This window comes from Paroedura picta, chromosome 11, assembly GCF_049243985.1.
Source record: "Paroedura picta isolate Pp20150507F chromosome 11, Ppicta_v3.0, whole genome shotgun sequence".
In the NCBI taxonomy this organism is placed as follows: domain Eukaryota; kingdom Metazoa; phylum Chordata; class Lepidosauria; order Squamata; family Gekkonidae; genus Paroedura; species Paroedura picta.
This window is the reverse complement of record NC_135379.1, coordinates 36,039,311-36,065,757: the sequence shown is the minus strand read 5'-3', so window position 1 is coordinate 36,065,757 and position 26,447 is coordinate 36,039,311. Positions and strand designations below refer to the sequence as shown.

At 41.9% G+C, this 26,447-nt stretch overlaps 1 protein-coding gene across 8 annotated transcripts in view; it reads left to right on the top strand.

Annotated features, from left to right (window-relative positions):
* Window positions 1-3,311: 3,311 nt before the first annotated feature.
* Window positions 3,312-26,447, top strand: part of SLC4A7 (solute carrier family 4 member 7) — a 94,076-nt gene continuing 70,940 nt past the window's right edge. For 7 of the 8 annotated variants that reach the window (XM_077303762.1, XM_077303759.1, XM_077303760.1 and 4 more), the window contains exon 1: window positions 3,312-3,800. In XM_077303762.1, coding sequence (XP_077159877.1) covers window positions 3,327-3,800 — 474 coding nt within the window. In that variant the 5' untranslated portion in view covers window positions 3,312-3,326. Of the gene's footprint in view, window positions 3,801-21,538; window positions 21,706-26,447 lie in introns of those variants that run through there. The other variant, XM_077303761.1, reaches the window with a different exon arrangement.

The following is a 26,447-nucleotide window of genomic DNA, read 5'->3' as shown; positions in this document are numbered from 1 at the left end:
AAATGCAGCAGTGGCGGACAGGTTTCCACTTTCTTGAAAACTAAAAGTGACTCGGTCCTCTGCAGCGCGGTGAAATGCTGTGAAGCTGCTTGGGGCATTTTTTGCCCCCTCTGGGTCATTGTAGGACAGGGAGGGGTCAGGTGTGGAAGGCCTAACTCTTCCTTGTCCACACGGGCCTTATGCTGGACAGGCCCCATTGGCCCCTGCTTTAAAAAAGGGAACATCAATTCTTCAGGTGGGGCAAATGAGATCCTGATCCAGGTCAGGCCTGGCAGGGGGCCGGCACCGTGTTGGCATCATGTGGAAAGGTGGATTAGTGCCGCTTCCATATGAGCTCTCTTTCACCGTTTCTGCCTGTGCGGAATTGGCAGATCTCAGTGTTGGTAGCATTATGGCTAATGGAGGTGCTTACTAGGGAGAAGGGCTGTGGTGGATCAAATATCAGCATTCCTGGAGGAAACTTCAGCCCTTGACCCTTTTCAGTTAGGTTTCCATCCTAGCCATGGGGTGGCAACGGTGCTAGTCGCCCTGACAGATAACCTCTGCTGCCAGCTAGACCAAGGAGAGTCAGTGCTGCTTATACTATTAGTTATATGCTCTCACCAACATTGCAGCAATTGCGTAGCACTGGTTGAATGCCATTATTTGCTGTAGATAAACTAGCCTTTAAGATAGTTCAGAGCACTTATTTGTAGAAACAAGAAATGGACTTGGGTCACATTTCAGTCTCACTGATAGTAAATTTTAAATTACCAACTTGCTTCTAGGTACCTAATCCAACTGGGAAAGCAAAGGTGGTGTTGGCCATTTCAGTATTATTTGCACCATCGGCCAAGGATACTGGTATGCTAGCCATATTAGATTTCAATGGAATTGGGAGTTTCAAGTGAGCTAGGAAGTCTCATGGGTACAGTGACCCAATGGCATCAGATAGGAAGCACTAACTCTAGAAGAATGTAGAGAATTGACATGTACTTAATTGGTAGTTTGGTACAGTGCCAGAAGGCTGTCCAAGCTTCATTTGCAAGCTGAATATGCATCATCTGGGTATGTCGTAACTCCCTGAAATGGAGTAAGGAGTGTGTGGGAAGAATATGATCTGCCAGAACGTAAGTCTCATGGGAAAGGGAGACAGAAGTATTATCCTTGTTTAATGTAATCGACAGCTTGCTACAATGCTACAAGTGATTGTTATGACAACTGGAAGTAACTGCAACGTTCATTAGTTAATGAGATGCTATGCACACTGTAAGAAGCACCACTTTTAACAAACTTACATGGTTGTATAGTGATTTCAGATTCTGACCAAGGTTCAAATTTATATTGTCATTTCCATCACTGGGTCACCTTGGGCTGGCCTATGCCCAGCCCAGATCTGTAATTTGTGCTATTAAATAAACACTAAAATGAGTACTACTGAAATTTGGTTGCACAGCTGTTATGTACAATTGCTGGATGACCAGCAAGACTCCAGTTAAATGGAACCAAACATCCAGACCAGCCTTTCTCAACTTTTCTACAGTTGAGAAACCCTTGAAACATACTTCAGTCTTTGAGAAACCCCAGAAGTGGCACAATCGTGCAGAATATAGTTGGGTAACATAGCCGTGTACACAACCATTCCGGGCCCCTCCCCTTCCAGGCCCATCATTGGCCATTTTGGGAGGGGATGAGCATGTCAACATGACTACATATGGTCATATCATCTGATAAATGTTTAAAAGATATATACAAAACAAATAACTCCTGCCCATACAGGAAATCCTTCCAGGGGTGTCAAGAAATCCCTGGTTGAAAAATCCTGATCTAGGTTTTTCTGTTAACATTCTCAGGCTTTTTTATAGCAGCAAGCCATGGCCCATGTCTCCCACTGTGTGAGAAGGATAATCACAGGAGTTCTTGACACAATGAAGCTAGATACAGCAAATAAGGCAAATAATTTGTTATTAAACGACTAAGTAAATAGGTAAAGGTATCCCCTGTGCAAGCACCGGGTCATGTCTGACCCTTGGGGTGACGCCCTCCAGCCTTTTTTTGGCAGACTCAATACGGGGTGGTTTGCCAGTGCCTTCCCCAGTCATTACCATTTACCCCCCAGCAAGCTGGGTACTCATTTTACCGACCTCGGAAGGATGGAAGGCTGAGTCAACCTAGAGCCGGCTGCTGGGATTGAACTCCCAGCCTCATGGGCAAAGCCTTCAGACGGCTGCCTTACCACTCTGCGCCACAAGAGGCTCAGACTAAGTAAATAGCCCCTAGTAAAACATACTCCTTGAGGCTGGTTACATGGGAAAAGGGTCCTTCCTGCCTTTGGTGTGGAATGCAGGGCCAAGAAGCAAAAGGATCATAGTCTGAGGAAGGGTGCTTGCACTTGAAAGCTCACGCCTCGATTAAATCCCTGTTGGTCTTAAAGGTGCTACTGGACTCTGATTTTCTTGTGCTACTTCAGACCAACACGGCTACTCATTTGGATCTGTAGTTGTGGCACATATCCCCATAGGCCCATTTAATCATAACAATCGCCACTGTGTGTAGAAACAATGAGCCCTACACAGATGCAGGTGTTTCTTAAGCATAGTAAACATTGGGCTTGTAACCTGGGCCAGGTGTTCTACCGCGCCCCCACCTCCCATGCTTGGACGTGCACATCTGCTGTCGACTTTAAAAAACATCAACAGTCTCCATGCCACAGGGAAGCTGCCTTTTCTACACCGTCACTCTCCCACTTCCCCTAAAGTGAACCGGCGGGGCGGGGGAGAGAAAGCAAAACTAAACCGCGGCACGCATCGCCGAGAGCCATCGCCCGCATTTGGGCAAGCAAGCTTCGGTCTCCCCTTCGGTCCTTGCAGCGGCCCTAAAGCACCGGAGCAACTTCTCCCCCAAGTAGTCCGAATCCTACGCATTGCCTTGGGCCAGATCCAACTGAAGCCAGCCGCGCTCGTCGCCGGCGGTGCGGCCATAAAGCGGGCCGCGGACCTTTCCGCCATGCAAACGAAAGCAGCCGCTTCATTTCACACTCAGTCAATGCAATCGAGCGCCCTGCCCATTAATGGCCCTCCTGCAGCCTCGCGGCGTTGGGAGAAGCCCCGTCAGGCAGGGCCGCTTTCACCCCCCTTTGGAAGCCGGGAAAGAGCGAGCCCACGCAGCCCGCCAGCCCCCTCCCTTCCCTTCCCACCCAACGCGTGCTCTCAGGCGCCAACCACACTCCCTCTCGCCGGGCGCGCACGGGCTCCGCGTGGCACAGGCGGCGGCTCCCTTCCTGCCTTCCTCCCCAACCCGCCCGGGCCCCTCGGCCGCAGAGCCACCCCCCCCCCCCCCCCGGCCCAATGGGCGAGCCAGCGCGAGAGGGGCCCGCCGCCCGCGGGGGCTTCCCTGTGACTCGCGCCGCGTCCGACTCTCTGCCGGGAAGAGAGGGCAGGCCGCCCCTTTCGGCGCTCGCCCAGCGAGAGGAGGAGCCGGCCTCCCGCCCCGATAGGCCAAGGCCGCTGCCAATCGGCAGTCGGGGAGGCGCGGCCAAGCACCCGCCGGTTTCGCTGGGGGCAAAGAAGAAGCAGAAAAGAGAAGAGGGCGAAGAAAGAAAAAGCAGCCGGGCGGGCAGGCAGGCGGACGGACGGAGCTGCGGCGTCGCTGTCGTCGTCGTCTGTGCCTCCCCCGCCTCCTCCTTCCTCTTCTTCCCTCCTCTTCCCACTCCGCCGTCGCCCGCCAGCCACAGCGACCCCTTCCTCTCCGCTCTGTCCGCCCCTCGACGCGCCATGGAGGAGGAGCGGGCAGGAGAGCAGATGAGACCGCTACTCACAACGGTAATGAAGCGGGCGAGGGGCCGGGGAGGCTAGAGGAAGGCGCCCGCCCGCCCGCCTGCCTGTTGGCCCGCCCGCCCGCCTTTCCCCCCGCGTTGGGGCCGCCGCTCCTCTTCGTGGCGACGGAGCGGGGCTGTCTCTCCCGAGGCGGCGGCGGCGGCGGCGGTGCCGCCAGTGGCGAGTCCTTCATGTCTGAGGAGGCGACACAAAGACAGGCGCTCACTCTTCCGGTCCCTCTTTCTCTCGCAGGTGTCAGTGGGTCCTGGAGGCGTCCTAGGGGGGGAAGGATCTCACCCCCAGGCTGGTTTTGTGATGCCTTTCTCCCCACTGTTTTCCTGCCCCAAAGCTGCTGTCACTCATGGATTTGCGGGGGGGGGGCACCCACAGTGTCTTCACTTTTTTATCCTTTTTAAACCGATGGCTTAAAAATTGGGTATGTTTTTAGGCTCTGGAGGGGGTGATGATGACCTTTCCTTAATTCTTCCTCACCTTGTTCTTTGTTCCTCCTGCCTGGATATTCAGCATCTTTATTCTCTCCTGGCTACCCGGTTTCTTGGCTGGGTGTGCGAGACCCGGGGAAATGTGTGTCCTAACAACTCCTCTGCTATTAGCTCATTGCTTTTGTTCAGGCAGCGCTCTTGTGAGGCCACAGAGAGAGAGAGAGAGGAAGCTTGGGTTCTTTGTTTCAAGCCTGGTTGCTTCTCTCTTCCATCCCTCTGCTTCCCCCGCCCCATGCCCACTTCAGACTCTTCAGCTCATGCTGGAAGTGTCAAACAGGGTAAAAAGGGATAATGGGCAGGCTGTGGTGATCAACTTTTCTCTTCTCCCTATGTGGAAGCAAGGGCATGTGTTCTGCGCACTGCACACTGAGTTGGGTAACTCTCTAGAGACAGCTGCTGTGGCGGTGTGACTGAACCCTCTTGTTGCACAGGCTCCCTTTAGGGTGCCAACACATGGCTAGTCATGCTAGCTCTTTTGTCGTTCGGATCTTGCCGTTGTACAGCTGCAAGAAGGAGCATGCTATTTCCAGGCCCGTCTTTTCATTGCTAGTGTAAGTGAAGGTGGGCAGAGATGAGTAACGTAACAGTGATTCACTTCCTTCAAGGCTGGGATGTAGTGAAGTGAATGTGTGTTTCCTTTTTAGCATAACTGCCGGGGAAGGGGGGGGATGTTTCATTTTGATCTGTTCCCTCAGTATAGATGACTGGGGCTGCAGACTAGTGCACAGTTACTGGGAAGTAGGCCCTATTGAACTTAATAGGATTTATAAGTAATGTGCTGTCAGCTGGAAATTTGTTCTGTGTTACAGTGTCTTTGTCCTGATGTGAATGCTGGATGGGTTCCTTGAGGCTACACCAGGGCAATTAATCTAGTTTAAATTTCCAATGTGGACATGCTTTAGGAAGCTATTGGAAAACCCTTCTGCATTGGCCGCTAAGGTGGTTAAGCAAATAAAGGCTGTACATATTTTTGCTCACTATAATTTGGTTTGCTCTTTGGATGGTAATGTCTGGCCGTATAACTGGCATAGAAAGGGGAACAGCAGTGAAATCAGGTGCTCTAAACTGTACCTGACATTTTAGTGTACATGGTCCTGGGTGGCGACTGTGCAGTGCAGTTTGCTGAATGGTTAGCCACTGTTGTAGGTCAGGCTGCATGCCCTATAATGCTGTACACCAGGGGTAGTCATCCTGTGGTCCTCCAGATGACCATGGACTACAATTCCCATGAGCCCCTGCCTGTGTTTGCTGGCAGGGGCTCATGGGAATTGTAGTCCATGGACATCTGGAGGTCCACAGGTTGACTACCCCTGCTGTACAGTGTAAACCTTAAAGAATACAAGCCTCCTAGTTCATGGGATAATTCTCCTCTGTTAGATCCCTCCCCGTCAAATTGTCTTTAATGGTCCCTCAGTAGTGTCTGTTCTTCCTGGCAGTAGTTCTAGTATTTTCCTCACACCTCTAGGATATATTTATTTCCTTCATTTTTAGCTAGGGATGCCAGCTTCCTGGTGGGACCTAGGGATTCCTCAGAATTACAGTTTATCTCTAGACTACAGAGATCAGTTCCCTGGGAGGAAATGGGTGCTTTGGAGCATGGTCTCTATGGCATTGTACCCCACTGAGGTCTAGGTCCTGCCCTACTATCACCTGCTGGTGGCCAAGAAGACCCTTCCCTTTCCCAATGACTCTCAAATCAGATTTCAAAATATAAAAAGGTATCCAGACAGCATGACATCTCATGAGTAATGGAACAGAATTAGGATTACACAGTTAGTAGACAGGAAAGGTAAATAATGTAAACTGTGGCATCCCATAAACAATGGATTACATTATACTAGATCCCTATTTCTGTCATAAGAAGAATGATTGAAGTGTGGGAGCCTTCCTGATGTAGGCAAGCCATTCTATAAGGTGGTAGCCACAACACAGAAAGCTTTGGAGTGTGCTGCAGGTGTTTTACTTATTTGCAGATGTCAGCTTCAGAAGTCTTTGTTCACATGAGTATAGCAGGTCCTACAGGTATGGGTATCCAAGGTGATGAAGGACTTTGTTGGTGAAAACCAGTACATTGAATGGAATCTGATAAATGATTAATAACCAGAGTGACTGTAGGATAAGTATGAGTGAGGCATGGTGCTTCTAGCACCTGAAAATAACTGAGGCGTGAAGCATTTTGAGTTAACTTCAAGGAGAGACCAAAGTACAGAGTGGTTTACAGTAGTCTAGCCTTGAGTGGCATGTATCTATATGGTCAGATCAGTTGAGTTGAGTAGGGCTAAATGAAGAGAGGGAGAAAGCATTTTTGCAGGTGCTTTAACTTTCTTCACCATAAAGATTGATGGGTTCTATATAATGAGTCAGTGAGAGTCAGCTGAATCCCATCAAATCAAATGTAGGAAACATAATGCCATTCTGGATCACAGTCTTCTCACCCAGCATCAATCTTGTCAGGATTCAGTTTCAATTTATTCATCCTAAGAGACTGAATTTGATATTTCTATATGTCTGGTATATATATATATATATATATAAATGAAGACAATGTTAGGCAACGGCTGGTTAACTCTGATTATCTATAACCAATCTCATAAAATAGTTGTGATGCTGAAACTCTGCTTAGAAAAAGGGTGTTTGCCAAAAGTGAAAGAAGCTTTTCTTGCTTATGTGTTTACTGTGGAAAGTGTGGGGCATGTACCCATACCACAAACTCTTATTTTCAGAAATGAAGTATGAAGAGCTGAGCCAAGTTGAGGTGACCAGAGATGAAGTTCTAGTATAGAATCATAGTTGGAAGGGGCCATACAGGCCATCTAGTCCAACCCCCTGCTCAACGCAGGATCAGCCCAAATATTGGGGAAATTAAAAACTGGTAAATTGCCAGCCCTGATGGCATATACCTGAGAGCCTTTAAGGAACTCAGATGTGAGATAATGGCTGCTGTATCAGAAGACGGGTGAATAGTAAATGCTACACCAATTTTTAAAAAGGGATCCAGTGGGGAACAAAAATTACTAGAAACTGTAATCAAAGTGAATTGTTAGGCACATAGAGGGACAAAGTTTGCTGGGGGCGGGGGGACAGTGTGATTTCTGCAAAGTGAAGTTGGGCCTACCAACCTTTTGCAGTTCTTTGAGAAACGAACACGCATATAGAAAATGGTTACCCAGTGGACATTATCTATCTGGACTTTCCAATGACTTTTGACAAGGTACCTCACCAAAGGCTCCTGGGTTAATTTTGCAGTTATGGGATAAGAAGATGTATTATCTTATGGATTAAAACTGGTTAAATGACAGGAAGCAGAGACTAGGAACTGGAGTTGAATATTACAGTGGCCAAGTTTGTAGATGACACAACATTATTCAGGATAGTGAAAACCAAGGCTGACTCTGAAGAGCCCCCAGAGGACTTCTAAAAATTGGGTGACATTGTGGAACATGAAGTTCAATGTTGGTAAGTGTAAGGTGATGCACACTGGGACAAATACTCCAACTTCAACTATAGGTTGAAGGGTCTGAACTTAATGAGACTCATGGAAAATATCTTGAGGTCATAGTGGATAGAAAGTTTCAACCCAGTATAGTGCAGTAGTGAAAAATCACAAACTCTTAGGGGTTTTTTGAGGAAAAGAACTGATACTAAAATGGCTAATATTGTAATGGCGTATAGATCTATTTTGTGGCCTCATTTGGAATACTGTGTACAGTTCAAAAGACATTTTACAGCTGGAAAAAGTACTGAGGTAGGTGGTCAGGATGATTAGGGTATTGAAGCACTTTCCCTATGAGGAAAGGCAGAAGAGTCTGGGACTTCTCAGTTTAGAAAAGAGACGACTAAGGGGGGCTGTGATATGACTACAGGGGGCATGTAGGATCATACCTATTATACTGTACACATCTGAAGCATGTTAAGTATTGCATGCAGATCTGTTCTATGTATAGACTCTGCAAGAGGTGAAGTAATTCTAACCCTCAAGGTCCTAGCTTACATTTTGGAGTGAATTCATGTTGATTCATGCATCATTCTCTTTCTTTTCTTTCTCTAGTTATATTTGACCATTCTGTCTTTGGTTGGCAGTTAGCTTTGCAAGTAAGTGCAGAAAAAACCCAGCGCCATTTCCTTTCTACTATTTTATCTCCTATTTCTTTTGAATTGCCTGAAATAGCTGGGATAGAGGCTGATGACAGGAAGACAGAAAATTTAACTTCTTGTTCTTAAATTCACATATCCTTTCTGTCATTAGTGGAAGAAAGAGATGCTTGAGAACTATCTAAAATAATGTTATAGCTTTAATGACCTCATGCTACTTCAGTCTAGTATGAACCACTTTGTAGCTATCTTATTTGGTGGATAAAGACAGAAATCTTCAGGCCTCATGGTAGAAAGTCTCAAAGACTTCTTTCAGTTGGGTGCGATATATCAAAATATTTCCAAAGTTGTACCAGTATTTGGGAATGCCAATTTTTTTCTGCTGTATTATAGAGTATGGGAAATATTATAGTCAATGATCCCCATAGGTTGTAATGGAGAATCATTCCAGGGGTATCTGGGGCTCTGTAGAGGCTGGTTTTTTTGTGAGGTAGAAAAGCCCCCAAGTTGAGGTAGAACCCTCCCCCAGAAGCTAGCACCATCTTTCATTGTTTCCAATGGAAGGGGAAGGGGGGGGGGTCAAAGTCACAGCTTGGAGTGAACTCTGAGTCCAAAGACATTTAAAGGGATCTTGGTCCCTTAAACATTTATCCACTGCAAGCTGTGACTTTGGCTTGGAGTGAACTCTCATTTGTTCCCTCTGAACTCTGATTTGTTAACTTTGGGCATTGAAAGGCATTGAAAGGCCCAGAAAAATAGCCAAACAAAAAAACAACACATCTGGCTAAATTAATACCTGAATAATACTTATTCTAGCGTCAATTTCCAACTTAAATTGTAAACTTAGTAGATCTGCCATTGTATTTGTAAACTGCTGAACACAACTCAGGTATTTTCTAATTAAGGGCTTAAGAACTACACCTTAGAAGGGAAGAAAAAGTATCTGGTTTAGTTATATTTCATAGTGCTTGGCCATATTTATAATTTTATATATGTGTTTTAACTTGTATTTAAGTAGCCTGTATATAATTGTTTTCATAGTTAATATATAGTGATAATAATTTATGTAATCTTTGCTCTGTTTATTTCCAGAAATATATGTTGCTCAAGAAATATAACATCTTGTAGATGTAGATATCCTACTGAAGAACCTTACAAACTTATTCTGATTTTGATGGCTCAGGATCACAAACAAAGTGAATGGCATAGCAAAATATTTTTCATCAGGTGGTTTGTCAAAATCCATCAGTTTTCAGTCAGTAGAAAGGAGAAAAATATTGTTAGAATGAAAGAGAAAAAAGTTCCAGGTAATGATTATTATCAGATAGAAATGTGGTCCTTTGTGTGTTCTACTCCTCTGCAATCTATCGAAATAGTTACAATTCATATCTAAGCAGAGTTACACCTTTCTAAGCCTGGATTTTACTGCTTACTAATCTCTTTTAGATATGCTATGCTAAATAGTTTATTTGACATCACTGATAGAAAGGTCTAATACATTTCTGGTATCAAGAAAAATGGATAGAATGACAATTTTATTTAGATACTACCTCTTATCTGGATTTCCTAAGGCAATCTGGCAAATTCTTATGTTGACTTTTCTCCAAGGAGGTCAGGATAGCATATGCGGTTCTCCCCTCCTATTTTATCTTTACAACAATGAAACAGCAGAGGTTAGAAATATAATGGCAGGCCAAAATTCACTCAGTGAGCAGCTTCTTGGCTGAATGAAAATTTTAATCCATATCTACCAAGTTCCAGTCCAATGTTATATTTGACTGACAAGCCAAATTATTTCTAACTCTTCCTAAGGGGAAAAAGTACTAATTGGGTGTAGCAGTCAAATAGATCCCTAGTGGCCTCTTTTGACTATGGCAAGAAGTAGAGTTTGGAAAGTCCTGCTCTGTAAAGTCCTTATGTAGTGGGATATACCCCATGTCTTTAGCAGTGCATGAACAGAGTGGCAGCAAAGACATAGGGAAAAATTATATGAAAATATGATTTTTTTGAATTTCACCCTCAAGCCAATTTCTGTTACTATTGTTTGGGAATAAAAATGATCAGAACAGTGTATTAAATATAGTGTATACAATGTTCCAGTGTATACAGTGATGTTTGTAAAAGAATTACAAGGAGAGGGGACCTGAAACACCACTGAACTCCTGACCTCATTAAGGTTGATAAATAGTTGAAATATGGAATTGCAGAAAATTGAAAACAGAGCTTTATTAATATTCCTTGTAAATTTGTCCCTCTATATCCAGTAAATGCTGACTGCATTATATATAGACTTTCAGGACCTCATACTTGACTATTTATTCATTCATTTAGTTATTTCTTTAATTTATATGTATATGTAGACTATATACTATAGAATTATTTACGTTTTCTACTATTTCCCCCCCCCCCCAATTATTGGTTTTCAAATTTGATCTTAATTCTGAAAGCCAGCATAGAAAACGTTGCTGTTTTCTAGTAGAAAAGAGCAAAAGTCCCGCAGCACCTTAAAGACTAACATTTGTGGCAGGGTGTGAGCTTTTATGAGTCTCTGTTCAATTATTCAGGGACTCATGAAAGCTCCTACCCTGCCACAAATGTTGTTAGTCTTTAAGGTGTTCTCTCTCTCTGTTTAATGAAATCTCAGCTCAGGAGTTCCCAAACAGTATTTAAACAGTTTACAAACCTTTCTAGATGATTACAAATAATCACTTCAAGTTGAAACCTAGTTTAACTGTACCCCTGCGTCAGTGAAAATATGCTTTGGTTTGTATAGTTTTAAGAAAAGAGAAACTGGGGGAGTACTGCTGCAGTGGCACTAGAGGGCACTTCATGCTCTCTGATGATGATTAGAAGAATCCTGGACTACAAATTCAAGAAGTAGAAGACAAGTGACAACTTGATTGAGAACGTTTAGTCTAACAATCCTGTGGCTGGCATTTAGCTCCAGGAACAGGCCATGCTGGCAGATAGATGCATCTATTTTTACTTTAGACTTTGTGTTCAGGATGCTGTGGAGATCTTCCTTGAAGAAAATATTTCCAGATAGGATATATGGCACGTACGTTATCTACATAAAAATAGATTAACACCTGTGGAAATGAAATGTTCCTATTCTGATGCCAGAAAAAAAAAATCCCCTATTACCACTGCAGGTTATAAATCCAGACGGTTCATCGTCTTTGATGTAAAGTAACCTAGGCTTCTAGATGATTGTGACATATGATCTGAGTCTACTCTCAGACAGCAAATTGTGTCTGATAGACTTTCAAACAACTGTTGGTTTTCTAATCTTTGGTTGTTTTTTCTGATATACCTAGATGTGAGATTTGTTCTTCTTCCCTATAGTTAACTATTTGAGGAACAAAATTATTTGAGGAACAAAAGCTAAGAGCCAGTTTGATGTAGTGGTTAGAAGTGTGACTTCTAATCTGGCATGCCGGGTTCGATTCTGCACTCCCCCACATGCAGCCAACTGGGTGACCTTGGGCTTGCCACAGCACTGATAATACTGTTCTGACCGAGCAATAATATCAGGGCTCTCTCAGCCTCACCCGCCTCACAGGGTGTCTGTTGTGGGGAGAGGAAAGGGAAGGCGACTGTAAGTCGCTTTGAGCCGCCTTCGGATAGAGAAAAGCGGCATATAAGAACCAACTCTTCTTCTTCTAGAGGTCCACAATATACTAAATATAAGATATTGGCTTCATTTAGACCAGTTATTTCTAAACAAATGCCTAGCAAATTTAATTCAGAGGCATTCCCCCCCCCCCCATACACGCTGTGTTATATATTGGAAATATAAAGGTAAAGGTAAAGGTATCCCCTGTGCAAGCACCGAGTCATGTCTGACCCTTGGGGTGACGCCCTCTAGCGTTTTCATGGCAGACTCAATACGGGGTGGTTTGCCAGTGCCTTCCCCAGTCATTACCGTTTACCCCCCAGCAAGCTGGGTACTCATTTTACCGAACTCGGAAGGATGGAAGGCTGAGTCAACCTTGAGCCGGCTGCTGGGATTGAACTCCCAACCTCATGAGCAAAGCTTTCAGGCGGCTGCCTTACCACTCTGCGCCACAAGAGGCTCTTTCGCCACAAGATATAAGAGTAGTTAAAACTTTATTCTCATATTGGACTTCTAATGAGATAATTTGTATATGCATGGATTTAAAAAGGAGGAGCCACTTTCTAATACTGAAAATATCAGTCAGCACTCTAGAAAAAGCATATTTATTTACTTTATTTATACCTCACCTTTCTCCCCACTGGGACCCAAAGCAGCTTCCATTACTTTTCTCTCCTCTATTTTATCCTTGCCAAACCCGATCAGGTGTGTTAGTGTGTGTGACTGGCCCAAGCTCACACAGCAAATGACTATGGCAAAGTGGGAATTCACATCCAGGTCTCCCAGATCCCAGTCTATTCTAAACACCATACCAGCTTGTTTGGTTTTATTACTGGGACTCTTGTTAGGTAAGAGAACCAGGAGGTATTGCTATTAGTCTCCTATGCTAATTAAATCTTCTTAAAGCAACAGTTCCTTATTTGCTCTTGCAGCCTAATCAGGGATGATCAGCTGCCTATGGAGCATTGAGGAATTTTATTGTGATCTCTGGAGTGTGTTCTTTGTTCATATGCCAATAGTTATGTCTATTATCTATATGAAATTGTAATCTCTAGCATATGCTTCTATAGACGGAAGATTCTTTCTGATTTTGGAGGAAAATTTGGGACCTATTAAGAGCAAGGTTTCAGAAGAAATAATAATAACATGATTACTTTCTATTTCCCCCTGTGTGTTTTAACTGTGTTTCCCTCTGTGTGCTGTCAAGTTGCTTTTAGCTTAAGGCCATCCTATGAATTAATGACCTACAAAAGATCCTATTGTTAACAGCCATGCTCAGGCATTGTAAACTGAGGACCATGGCATTCTTTATTGAATCAGTCCATATTATATTGAGTTTTCCTCTTTTCCTGCAACCTTCAACTTTTCCTAGCATTATTGTCTTTTCCAGTGACTCTTCAGTTCAGTCATTTTAGCTTCTCTGGAGAGATCAGACTTGATTTGATCTAGAACCCACTTATTTAACCGCCCAAAGCTGTAAAGAATAGGCGGTATAAAAATCCCAACAAACAAAATAAATACATTGTGTTTTTGTTGGACCACAGTGCCTATATAATTCTCATCCAATACTACATCTTAAATAAATCAACCTTTTTCTTTTCAGCTTTCTTCACACCTGTACGTAATACCTTTTTGGCATTATACAAAAGAAAACCAGTTGACAATAGTATATAAAACAGATAAAATTCCAATTATAACCTTAACAGCACCTCTGATGCATGTAAATGGAATACTCTGTAGGTAATTAGCTAATTAGGTAATCAAGTCTCTTAGGCACCATATTAATGAGAATACTTTGGAGTTGGATTAAATTGGAGATATTAGTATTCTCAGCTAAAAATCTCTCCATGTAAAATTTACGCTGAGGCTCATAAAAGGCATGATAAAACAACATATGGGCTAGGGACTCACTGGTACTGACACCACAGGGACATAATCTACAGAGGATATCTCTCGAAATCTACCTTCCAGGACAGCAGATGGCTGTGAAATACCTTGCCTGTGAAATACCTCTACACAGATTTGGATTGATTAGGATGCTGATGTATGGGGCCATTTGACTCAGATGAGCAAGGATGATGAAGGTCAAGGGAGAGCATGTTTTATAACTGTCAATAATTATTTTTTTGGTAATCAAGCTTGATTAGCCTTTTTTAATACAAGAGAAGATTTCCCTCTGGTTGAAGCAGTAAGAGGTCATAATCGTGTTCAAGTCCTGTAAGTTTGTCCTCCAGAGTTTGGAACCAACTAGATGTTTCAAATACCTTCAGCATATACTAAGTCAGAGTTCTCTTATCACTATTGAAGTGAATCCTTGACCAAAATTTGAAGACCATATCCAAGCTTTAGTTGTTAGGAGAATTTGACATATGGGAACGTCACACCTATATATAGGGATGGTGAACATTATACCCTGAATTATCTTGATGTTGTATGCCTGCAACACTTTTCTATGTGGATTTCCTATGTGGAAATCCTATGTGGATTTCTTTCCCAATCTCATTCTGTTTTCTTGGGTGTAGTCTCAATTTTGGTTAATGGAATAGGAAATCTTGAACAATTTCAGTTTCTTCATGGACAACATTAAAGTTGTATAATTCCCCTGTAGTCATTATTTTTTTCTTCTTGATGTTCAGCTGCAATCCTATTTTGGCACTCCTCCTTTAACCTTCACCAGGAGTCACTTCAAGTGTCATGTGCATCTCTCCTTCCACCAATTTTCACTCCACCTTCATCTCAATCTAATCTAGTTTTCTTGATGATACGTTCTACATATAGGTTGAAGAGACAGGGAGATAAAATGCGTCCTCTTCTTACACCTTTGCCGGTTGGGAATCATTTTGTTTCTTTATATTCTATCCTAACAGTAGCCTTTTGTCCTGAGTACAGGTTGCTCATCAAAACAATCAGGTTCTGTGGCACACCAATTTCTTTGAAAACCAACTTTTCATGCTCCACCCAAAGTTAAAAGCTTTGCTGTAATCTATGAAACACAAGTTGACTTTCTTCTGAAATTATCTAGTGTGCTCCAGTATAACCAATATAAATTTGCAATATGACCTGTAGTATCTCTATTATTTTCCTCTACAATCTAATTAAAGTGGCAATACCCTATGCTAATCTTGCTTGCCTACTGCTTCAGTAGTAGTAATTTGGTACAGTATGTTCTACTAGTGAAGAAATGAGGGCCTTGCCTGAAATGCCAAAAAGGGGCTTCTACTGATAGCTAATGACCTAGTTCTTGCAAAAACAAAATCTGTTTCATTCTCTGTTGAAGCTTGATGCATTCACTATATCTTCTGCACTATCTTCAAGTCACACTGCTGCTAGTGTTCACTTAAATTAATCATCTGTAATGGAAGCTACTTAAGCTACGTTTTGGAAACTGCAAGCTGCTTAGCGTAGTAAAAAATAGACTCTTAAAATCAGATTATATATGCAATTTCTAATTACTCTTGCCTATATTTAAATGTCGGACAATACAATGGCATATTTGTGGGGTTGGAAGAAAATGTATTATGTTCTTCTTCCTGCAACTCAACATATACTAAAATCAATTCAGCTGGTATAAAATTGAAACTCCTTACAATTTCACTTATATAGCATCCAGAAGATCAAAATTGAATTTTATGTTTATTTCAGCCACTGGTTCTAGTACTTGTGATGAAATATGTGCTCAAGCTGGTATAGTTGACCTTGTCATAAAGTATGACGTTTTGGTCATATTGACCAATTAAGTTTTATAAGCATCAATTAGTAGCAGTTAAGTTTATTAAGCAAACCTCTGTATTACTCTAGTCTTGTGATAGTGGGCAAAAAAGGCTCAGTATCCTTCAAACAATGGGCAATTAGGAACCTTGCTAAGAAAGTTGACTGGGGGAGGCAGACAGTTTGGGATTAAATAAATGTGAAATAACTGTGACTACCTTCTTGATGCTCCCATCATGTGTGCATTAGTTACATTGTTGCACACTCGAAGGGTGCTTCTCTAGGTTTACAATCTCTGAATTCAGTTGTTTAAGATCTGTTATAACAAAACAACTAACAGCATAGTATCTGGTGGAGGGCAATCAGAAAAAATGGTCTTCCATAAATTGTCATCATTGGAATTTCCATTCAGGTAGCTCTGTAGACTTCTGAAATGCCCTTATTCTTCCTATGAGTCAGGTCATCTTGTTTCCTGTGGTGTGACGTGCCCTCCTTCAGTCTTGCCTGGATAGGGAGAGCAGAGAGGCTAGGCTATTTCCTTTTAAATCTCTTGTATTCTAATATTGTTTCATACTTCCTTGTTTTGTTTTCCTGAATTTTTTGCCTTCTCTTACCCCTATCTTTTTTGGTCCTATCTACTCTCTGCTTGAGAGTTGAGGGGAAGGTTGTCAGAGTGATCTGCTCTCCAGCCTTTTTGCCAGTGGCCATTTCATGCACCTGACTTTAGCAAACCTGACATGACAGAGGCAAGATGCAAGGATGTGTTTTCATCAAAGGTTGAGCAGAGATTCTTGTTAGTCCCTGAAGGGCCAGTGGAGCCCAGGGATGTTTTGGTAATGGTGGCAAGTGTATCGGATTGGGCTGAGCCATCGGAGAAATGAGTCACTCCAAGACAAAAAAGTCCACCAAAAAGTTCAAGCCAAATGATTCAGTGGCTGTTTCAGAGGGCTGCACTGAGGGCAGCTGCCACACAAACCCCAGGAGGCACACTGCTCCAGAGATGCCACTGAAGGAGATATTTTTCTCTGGTCTGTGAACAGAGGATACAGCCAAACGCTCTCCTTCAGAGAAGATGATACCCTAAGATGCTTCCATGTTTGAGCGGACAGGAAGGGGGCATAAGGGCAAGGTCTCACATAACTGCTGTCAGCAATTGATTATTTATCTAGTTATTTATTTATATTTTAACTTATATACCGCCGCTTTCAAAGACTTGCGGCAGTTTACAAAAAAAGAATAAAACTACCCAACCCATGAAATACCCAGTACATTAAAAGATGGCTGTTATATGGAGTTAACTCCCTATCTCTGCTCCCTGTCCGGCAGCAGTCAGAGCCCTTTCCTTTATGTGGACATCTTTATTGTACACAAAATGTTTCCCATGCATGTCAGTCTCAAGTGACTACAAACAAATCCAATTGGCTGATTTTTTTTCTATTTCTGGAATTTGTTAACTATTTTCATTATGCTCTGTAAATTTCCTCTTAATATTTGGCTATATGAATTGATTGCTTCCGTTCTATGACATTGTATCTGAGGAGGTATGAAAGTTCACAACTTGAATAAAACTTTGTTTGTCTTAAAGGTAAGGTGACCAGATTCTGAGGGGACCTAAGGCAGGACACCGGGGGCGGGGGCGGCAGGGGGCGACGGAGGGGCAGCTCCTGCTCGGTGGTGGTGGCAACAGGTGGGCCCCCTCCCCCCGACCCTTAGATGCGAGGGGGCTCTGAGTGGGTCCTCCACCCCATCCCTTCACTTACCTTCCCGCCGGCTCTGCAGTCCCCTCCTCCCCTGGCTGGGCTCGCTCTCGTGGGGTGGGGTGAGGTGGAGCTCGCCGATCGCTCCCCTCGGGCTCCAGGTGCACAAGCAGATGCCCCCAAATGTGGGAATGTCCTGCCAAAGGTCACTTAAAGGTGCCACTGGACTGTAAATGTATTCTAATTTATGGTTTCTGTTAGCCCAAAGTATATTTATAATGTTGCAGTTTTATAATATTGAAGACGTTTTCATTCTGCTTGATTTAGGATTGGTGACAAAAAGTAGAATACACACACTGTTCCTTTTGACTGCTTTTTTAATGGATGGGGGGAAAATACAAAGCAGCCTTGGTTGTAAAATTGAACACAACTTTTAAAATGTTATTATTAATCAGGGCTCTCAAGGTAGCAGGCATTGAAACAAAATTCAACGTTAAAACATTACAATATTCAAACAGCATTTAAAATGTACCTGTATATAAAATATCTATAAAAAGGTAAAGGTATCCCCTGTGCAAGCACAGAGTCATGTCTGACCCTTGGGGTGACGCCCTCCAGCATTTTCTTGGCAGACTCAATACGGGGTGGTTTGCCAGTGCCTTCCCCAGTCATGACCGTTTACCCCCCAGCAAGCTGGGTACTCATTTTACCGACTTCGGAAGGATGGAAGGCTGAGTCAACCTTGAGCCGGCTACTGGGATCGAACTCCCAGCCTCATGGGCAAAGCTTTCAGATGGCTGCCTTACCACTCTGCGCCACAAGAGGCTCTTAAAATATCTATACAGTGTTTAAAATGTCTATAAAATGTTTAAACAATTCAATAAAACATATAAGTACATTTCCCTGTGAAGGAAGTGCTAAAGTTTTGATGCTGTAATCAAGAAGGCCTTTTCCCTAGTTGCCAGCATCTGGCCTCAGATGATGGGAGCATCTGAAGCTGAGCATCAGAAGATGACTGGAGGGGATTGCTAGGATAATATGGGAGCAGGCGATTCTTAAGGTAGCCTGGCCCCAAGCCATATAGGGCTTTAAAGATCAATACTAGCAGCTTTATTTTATTTATTTATATTTACATTTAAATTCTGCCATTCCCGGAAGGCTTTAATTGGGCCCAAGATCAAATTGAGATTAAGTGTAGATAGAAAAGAACTGGAGTGATATAGTCCATATGACTGCAACATCTAGACCAGCTGTCCCCAATCTCCAGTCCGGGGACTGGTACTAGTCCATGGATAAGTCTGTAATGGGCCATGGCTCCTCCTTGTCATCCTCCCCAGCTGCTGCCTTGGGGGCTGCCCTGCCACTGTGCCGCCGGCTCATCTTTGGTACTCTCCAGTGGCCACCATGGCTGGGTCTGCCCGTCAGCGTGGCCCTGCACAGCTGCTGCTGGCAGTGTCCCCCAGTGGGTGGCGGGAAGTCAGGGCACTGGTGAGAAAGCAAGCGGAGCAGGGGCTCAGGTGGCGGCAGGGGTGGCGATGTCCCTCGGCAAAAGACTACCCCTCCGGACTTCAGTAAAATTGTCAAGTGTTGACCGGTCCCTGGTGATAAAAAAGGTTGGGGACTACTGGCCTTCACAAACAGCCATGTGTAGTACACATTGCATTAATTGGATCTAGAGGTTACCATGGCTTACACCGCAGTACCAAGATCTTTCCTGCCCAGGAAGGGCCACAGCTGGCCAGGCAGGCAAAGCTGTTAAAAGATATCTCTGGCCACCATTGCCATCCCTTTATCCAATAAGAGGTTTGGTTCTAGCAGCACTCAAACTATGAACCATCTCTTTTGGTGGGACTTCAGGCTCATCCTAGCTGGAAAAGAAAAGATCTGTCCCTTCTATGCTTTTCCTAGGAAAGCAGTATCTAATTGCCCACTCTTGGTACATACTTCAGCCTAGGAGAAGATGCTGGAATAGTGACATGGCAGATGTGAAGGGCATAAGTCAAAGAGATTTCCATAATTTGTTTTTGAGCCTGGATCTATCACGTGTAAGCTTGATCCTAAACGAAGGTTTTATCGTGCTATGTTAAATAAATTGCTGTTATATACTTTTGTGAATTAACTATCAGGAAAATATTGAGAAATCCACATTCCAGTAACAGGGTAACCTGGAATATTCTGTCTGGCTTTGTAATACACTGGTCATTGGTGTTGAGCTGGAGTAGCTAACTAATCAGATACGCACTATAATAATTAACTGTCCTAAATGGTGTCTTAAGGCTGAGGTTAAGAGTTCAAAGAAAGAATAAACCAAGTGATGCTGATTGGCAAGGCTGATTTCTTAGAAAGGTACAATTGGATTTTTCTCGAGGGATTAAAATTGCTTTTTTGTGTTGTGTGTAAACCTTGGGGATGCTCTTGGACCCAGCCTTATTAGCTGAGAAATGGGTTGAAGTGGCCAAGAAAACCTATCAATTACATCTCGCTCATTGATTATTTTTCGTATTGCAACTGGTTGACCTTGCTGTACTGATTGCTACTATTGTAAGCTCAGGGTCTGCTATTGTAACACTTTCTGTGTGGGCCATTTGGAAACTTCAGTTAGTATAGAATGTGGCTACCTGTTTATTGAGTGGAGTAAGGCAGTATGGCACCACTAAGAGTTTTTAAAAAAATACCCTCTGTCTTTTCCAAGCTCAGTTTAACCTGGTTGTTTGTTCTTAGAAAGTGTTATGAAATCTGGGATACACATATCTGAAGAAACACTTATAATATATGAACCCATGCAGCAGTTGTGTTCATCTTAGCAGGGTCCCTTGGTTGTGCTGCTATGTGCTGTAATAATAATTTCAGCCAAAGCCCTGACCTTCTTCATTGTACCCCTTCCTCAATGCTATGGAAACTATGACGTTAGGATGGTTCTTACAGGAAAAATATAAATTAGTTTTGTTTGAGAAGGAATTTCTCTGATGCCATAGAACAGATAACTGTGCAGAATCTAATTTAGGCTGGTAAATTTTCCTTTGGTGTAAAGTTCTGATACAAAGTATTTTAATTGTTCTTGATTGTGTTAAATATTCTTGTGACCTGCCTGGGGCCCTCTTGGGAAAGGCGACATAAAATATTTTACATAAATAAATCCAAACTATAACATAGAAGTATGTAGTCATCAAGTGTAGTAAAAATTTTGTGAGCTACTAACTGTTGCAGAATTCTGTGCCCAAAAATCCAAGTAAAGTAAAATTTTCTGTATTGATTTTTGGATTATTGTAAACAGGATGTGTGCATACATATTATATGAATGTATATATGTATATACATATGTATTTGTGTGTAATGTAAAATGTGAACTCTTCTTGCTGGTGTGAAGTAGGAATCTGAATAATGATGATCCAAGGTAGGATCATGGTTATGAGTTGTTCTTGCAAAATTTCATATATGGTCCTTAACAGCAAACTTGCTTCCAAATGCTGTATTTGTGTATGCTGCTGTTGCAGAAAACTTCTTTCTTTTTTCAGGTTTATACATATACATTATATGTATAATGCTTAAATAAGATAAACTTTCTGTATCTTCTAAATGCAAAGATATTTGTATCTTCTTAATGCAAAAATATTTGGGCTCTCTCAGTCTCACGTACCTGAGGCGTCTGTTGTGGGGAGAGGAAAGGGAAGGCGATTTGAGACTCCTTCGGGTACAGAAAAGCGGCATATAAGAACTAACTCTTCTTCCTCTTCATAAGGATTATTCTTTGCCCACACACAGTCCCCATTTCTCAGATGCTTTGTGTAGATAGTTGAGAAATCCTTATAAAGATTATTAAACACTAATAAATCTCATTAATAATATTTGAGAATACATTGTTTTGAGATTGTTTTCATTTGGAGGTTTGAGTCTAATGCAGTGATGAGATCTTGATATAAAAACATTTCAGTTTGCAGGCTGTTTTTAGCTACTGCTGTGCTAAATGTTAAGTCTCAAACCACATAGTTTCAGCTCCTTTTTTGGTGTGTTCTCTGTGGGAATTGAAGGCATGCCATGTTCTTCAATTCTGCTATTGTAACCGTGTGCTGGTTGTAGTTTATTGGCTTGGAAGATTAAGTATCCTTGAATTGGCTCTAATTGGCTGTAAGAGAGCTTTATACTGGTTTACATCTGTGGGCATAGTGTTATAGGGTGGTTGTGTGCTGGCTGATGATAACTCAGGACTTGTTACATTGCAGTCTTAGCCAAGGACTTTTTCTCTCATCCTCTGCAGCAGCATGGAAAGAAAACACATAGACAACGAGCTTTTACGTGTATGTAAATATGCCCTTTTAAATCTTTACCCTTTAAAATTGCTAGAAGAAAATTGAGTATATTTATTACTGCTTTCTTATAATTCACCATGATAGCTTTGTTATAAAAATACTTTCCGAAAGTCTGATTTTTGCCAGTATAATATGCTACAAATGTTTGTGACAGTATGTAGTAATAGCATTTGTGTATATAATAGTAATTATTTGTGTAGCCTTAACATAAATTTTAATACAGAGTTGCAGAATGTGTGCTTCCATTAAAATGAAGATGACCAGATTGTCCCACTTTTGGAGGGACATCTGGGGGTACCTGGCAAATTGTACTTACGTTGAAATTATATATATATATATATATATATATATATATATATATATATTACAATACTATTTTTGCGTTCTATGAAACTTTTTGTTGCTCCATATAGACCAAATTTTTAATCAAGAACCCCCCAGGTCAATGGTGTCCCGCTTTACCAATGTTAAAATCTGGTCACCTAAATTAAAATGCCTTTGAATTGTGCCATTTATATAGTACATGTTAACTGATACTTTGGCAGTAGTTAGGTGGATATGTGAGTACAAAGATAGCTCTGTGTCTTTTTTGGAAACTGTTCTAGATTCTTTTAAAAATATATCCATTGATCTCTCTTTTTTTTTGTTCTCACTTTAAAAAGAAGAAAAGTCTCTGAAACATTGAGATTTTGTGTCATTCTAATGACCTTTGTAGGTCATCTATTAAGGCAATGGGATTTAGGTGTTAGCTTGAATGGTATTCATGTGAGCCCATTTGTATTTCTCAGTGCCGTGGTCTACAAACATGAACTAAAACTAGTGGTAGAAATTATCTGTGTGCAGCTTTAGTTTGCATTTCCCCCCAGTATGTGTAACTACAGCTGTGGGAGGATAGTCTACAAACTTTAGAGAAACCATCCATTCCTGAAATGGGCTTTACATCCAGGGATCCAGATTCCAGTCTTCCCAGTTTAAACTCAGTAAACTGCAGAATTTCATAAATCATACAGACTATCAAAAAGTTGCTATAACTGTAACAAGCAGTCTCATACCCAAATGCAGCAACTCACAGGGTAGTAGTCATCTTAAATAGTGTTCTGAACACCACTTAAATGGTGAGTAACTGTTAAAAATAAAAATAACAAAGTTATTTTGTACGTCATATGCTAAATGCTTACCCTGAGCAGAGTAACAATAATGTGCTTTTTAATTGTTTTGCTCTGAATATGTAACCTTCTCAATCTACTTTCCTCCCATCTTATTTGATATGCCTATAACTGGTAAATTAAAACAAGTTACAGAAGATCTTTGAAGAATGATTGACTGTGACTAGCCAATTGTTCTAAGCTCTGCTGGAAAATAGTCTTTAACTGGTCCTGCCAGTAGTGTCCAGTTAGCTTCGCTGTTGTTGAAGTGCAGAAAGGCTTATCCACAAGAAAATAAAAGCCTGCTAAACAATCATGAACTGCCTTTATAGTGCAGCCTGTAGAAGCCAAGCAGCTCTGCAGTTCATCACCTTAGCTGGCACCCTGCCCCTCCCAGAAATGCCCAATGTATTTTTCTGCCTTTGCTAATTAGTAAGATGGCTGGGGAGCTAGACTTACTTACCTAGTAAGTAAAAATCTGTGACATTGCTTCAGGTTTTCTCACTCTTGCAAGTGGTAGACAATGAAATGAAATGGGAGCACTGAAACCTTGAGCTTGATTATGTCAATTTTCATTGAATGGAGGTAACTGGACAAGTGGAGGAAAATGCTGTTTTATTGTTTTCAGTTGCAGCCATGCATTTCCTGTAATATTATTTCCACCCTTGATTTTATGAAAATTAATGTTGGAAGGAAATTTGTTGTACATAACTATTTGGCCCAAATGTTTTCCAGGCATTTTCAGGTACTAAACAAGAAGCCATAATTGACGATCGTTTTTCAAGATTAAATGTCAGAAGATTGATTATCACTGGTTCAGACAGTGACTCTGAAATTAGTATATCACAGGTGAAATCTGTGTTCAGACTTATTTCAAATGAACCAGTAATAAGTTTGGCTGAAAGCAGTTATGCAAATGATGAGTGCTTGACATTGCACCAGTTATGTAACACTAGCTGCAAAGCCTGTTCCTAAGAACAGGCCTTGAAAGGCCCCCCTTGCCTAGCCAGATCAAGCTCGCAGCCAGATCAAGTGGGGCGGGTGGGGGCTGGGAGGCCCTCGTCAGCAGACCTGGAGGCCCTCGTTAGCAAGCCCAGCTTAGCAGGCCAAGAGGCCCTTGTTAGCAAGCCCTTCACCACGATCCTTTGCCCAGGGCCCTCTCCCCTTACCTGCTGCTGGCTCTAGGCACTGAGGTGTCTGAGAGCAAAGAGGCTAGAGTCCAGGGACGGAGGGCAGGAGCTGCAGGGGCAGGGCTAATCAGGGCAAAACTGACTGCACCCTGATTGGCCCTATTCCAACTTGGACAGCCGGACATCCCTAGGCTGTTTCATAAATATATAGAGGAACAACAATGGATAAGGATGTGCATCGTGAAGAAGTTACTTTTGATTTTGTGCTGTTGTCTAACAGAATTGTTTGTTTATCTTGGCTGCAAGCTGCTGCAACAAATGTATGCCATACCTGATGTCTGATACATAAGCATTTGTGACTGGACTTCTAATATACATAGCTAGATCTCACATGCATTTTCCATAAAGTTAACCTATTTAAATAGCTCTTAGTTAATTAGAATTCATTTGAGGTTGGATCAATAGTGAAGAACTGTGACTTGTGTAAAAATTATGATGCTTAATTTAGATGCTTAAGATAAGTCTGACAATTCTTATTCGATGCTTCTTTATTAGATATTATACACCCTTCTGTTTAGCTAGAAGAAACGAATGTAGTTGATTAAGGTATAATTCCTGGGCTACACTTAAATGTATTGAGACTTTTGTAAAGCCAATATTTTTATCAGGAGATGTATTCTTTATTAAGGATTGGGAGGGGGAGTGTTGTATGTAATTTTGACGTTTTCTTGACATACAAAATTTGTAGAAAGTCCAAAATTTGTAGTTCTGCATAGGGCCATGAAGGATGCAGCATAGTGTGCAGTGCTGTGCCACTTCTGGTTAAAAAATGCGGGACCGCCATAGAGTTTCTAGTGATTCTGAGAACTACCCCCTGTCGCTTCCAGCTAAAACATGATCCTGTGGATTACATCTTTTGAATTTCACTGCCTCTCAGAGCAACAGTAGGCAATGAGACCCAGGAATGGAAAATCCTCTACTTGGAAATTGCTAAAAGGAGGACATATGACTTTTTAGGTCAGATACCTTAAAGAAAATAACTAGTACCTAGGTACAGTGGAAGTTCATTTTCTTCATCTGCATTCTGTCAGACTTTGGGAATTATGCTTGTTTGGCCTGTATGACAAATACCATGCATTTAGCTGTGTGCATATTTGCATTTGCATGGAATGGCCATTGTCTTTTCATTTAAACTCAGTACACAGATTCAATGGAAGATGGAATGCAAAGAAAAACTAGGGCTTTTTTTTTTTTGTTACTCATCATCCTATATATGTTAGGCCTTTAAAATAATCTAATTCTTAGATAGCAGAATCAAATTTTAGGAGTTGCCATGAACCTTTTTGGTAATTTATTTATAGCTGAATGTTCATGTGGTAGAAGTATATGGGGGCTGGGGCAGATGTTACTTGTGAATGCTGGGGTCATGTTTCTTGTGAGCCTTCTGTTTTCAGTCCTTGTAAAGTTACCTTAAATTGATAATAGAAATATTGAAATGCTGCTGCTGCTCCTAGTGTTCTGTTGTTGGGACTTGGCAGGCTGTTTTGTCTTGGACCCTGGCCATTCTCCCTTCTTTGTAAAAGAATTAGGATTACTACAGTAGTAAATAGCTCATCTGTAGCTAATCTCTTTCATCTTTCTTTCTGTGAAGGAGGTGGTTATTATTTAGAACATTTGACCTCTGTTGTAAGCAGCCGTCAACAGCCCTTTTCATTCAAGCTGTACGTAAAACAGGTAGAGAAATGTTTAGTATTTGATATGTGAAATCTAAATGCAACTGAAATAGCACTCTTTGTTTCCTGTATTCAAGCTACAACAAAGGTCTATCTATACTCCATTTTTTTGCTAGTTTAACTGCAATACTTTTGTCATACTGTCCTGGAAATTGTAACTTTGATAAATGTATTGAAAGCTCTTAAGAGAACCCCTATCACCCTGTAAGGACACTTTAACTGTGATATGCATATGCCCTTATGCTATAATGGCATACAAACATCTTGGAAGCATGCCCAGTTGAATTCATTGTGACTTTCTTCTGCATAGGCATGCATAGAATTGGGCGTCATGCCATCTGAAACATGGAAAGTCATCTATACTTTGCTTCCCCATGCACTTTTTCTGCAAAGTAAACTAAGCCTAACAAGGATTTATTTAATGGTGACATTATACACCCTATTCATTTACTCTTGTTTCCTGAACAAAATTGAGGACAATTTTAAAATTTGTACATATTATTTCAGTTTTGTTTCTCATGTTTTGTACTCAGTGCTACATAGCCAAGATATAGGGCAGCCTTTTCCAACATTTTTTTACCATTGAGAAACCCCTGAAACATTTTACAGGCTTCGAAAACCCCCAGAAGTGGTGCGATCTTGCAGAATATGGTTGGGAAGTCATATTGGGTGGGTACACACCCATCTACTCCAGGCCCATCATTGGCTGTTTTGGGAGTGGG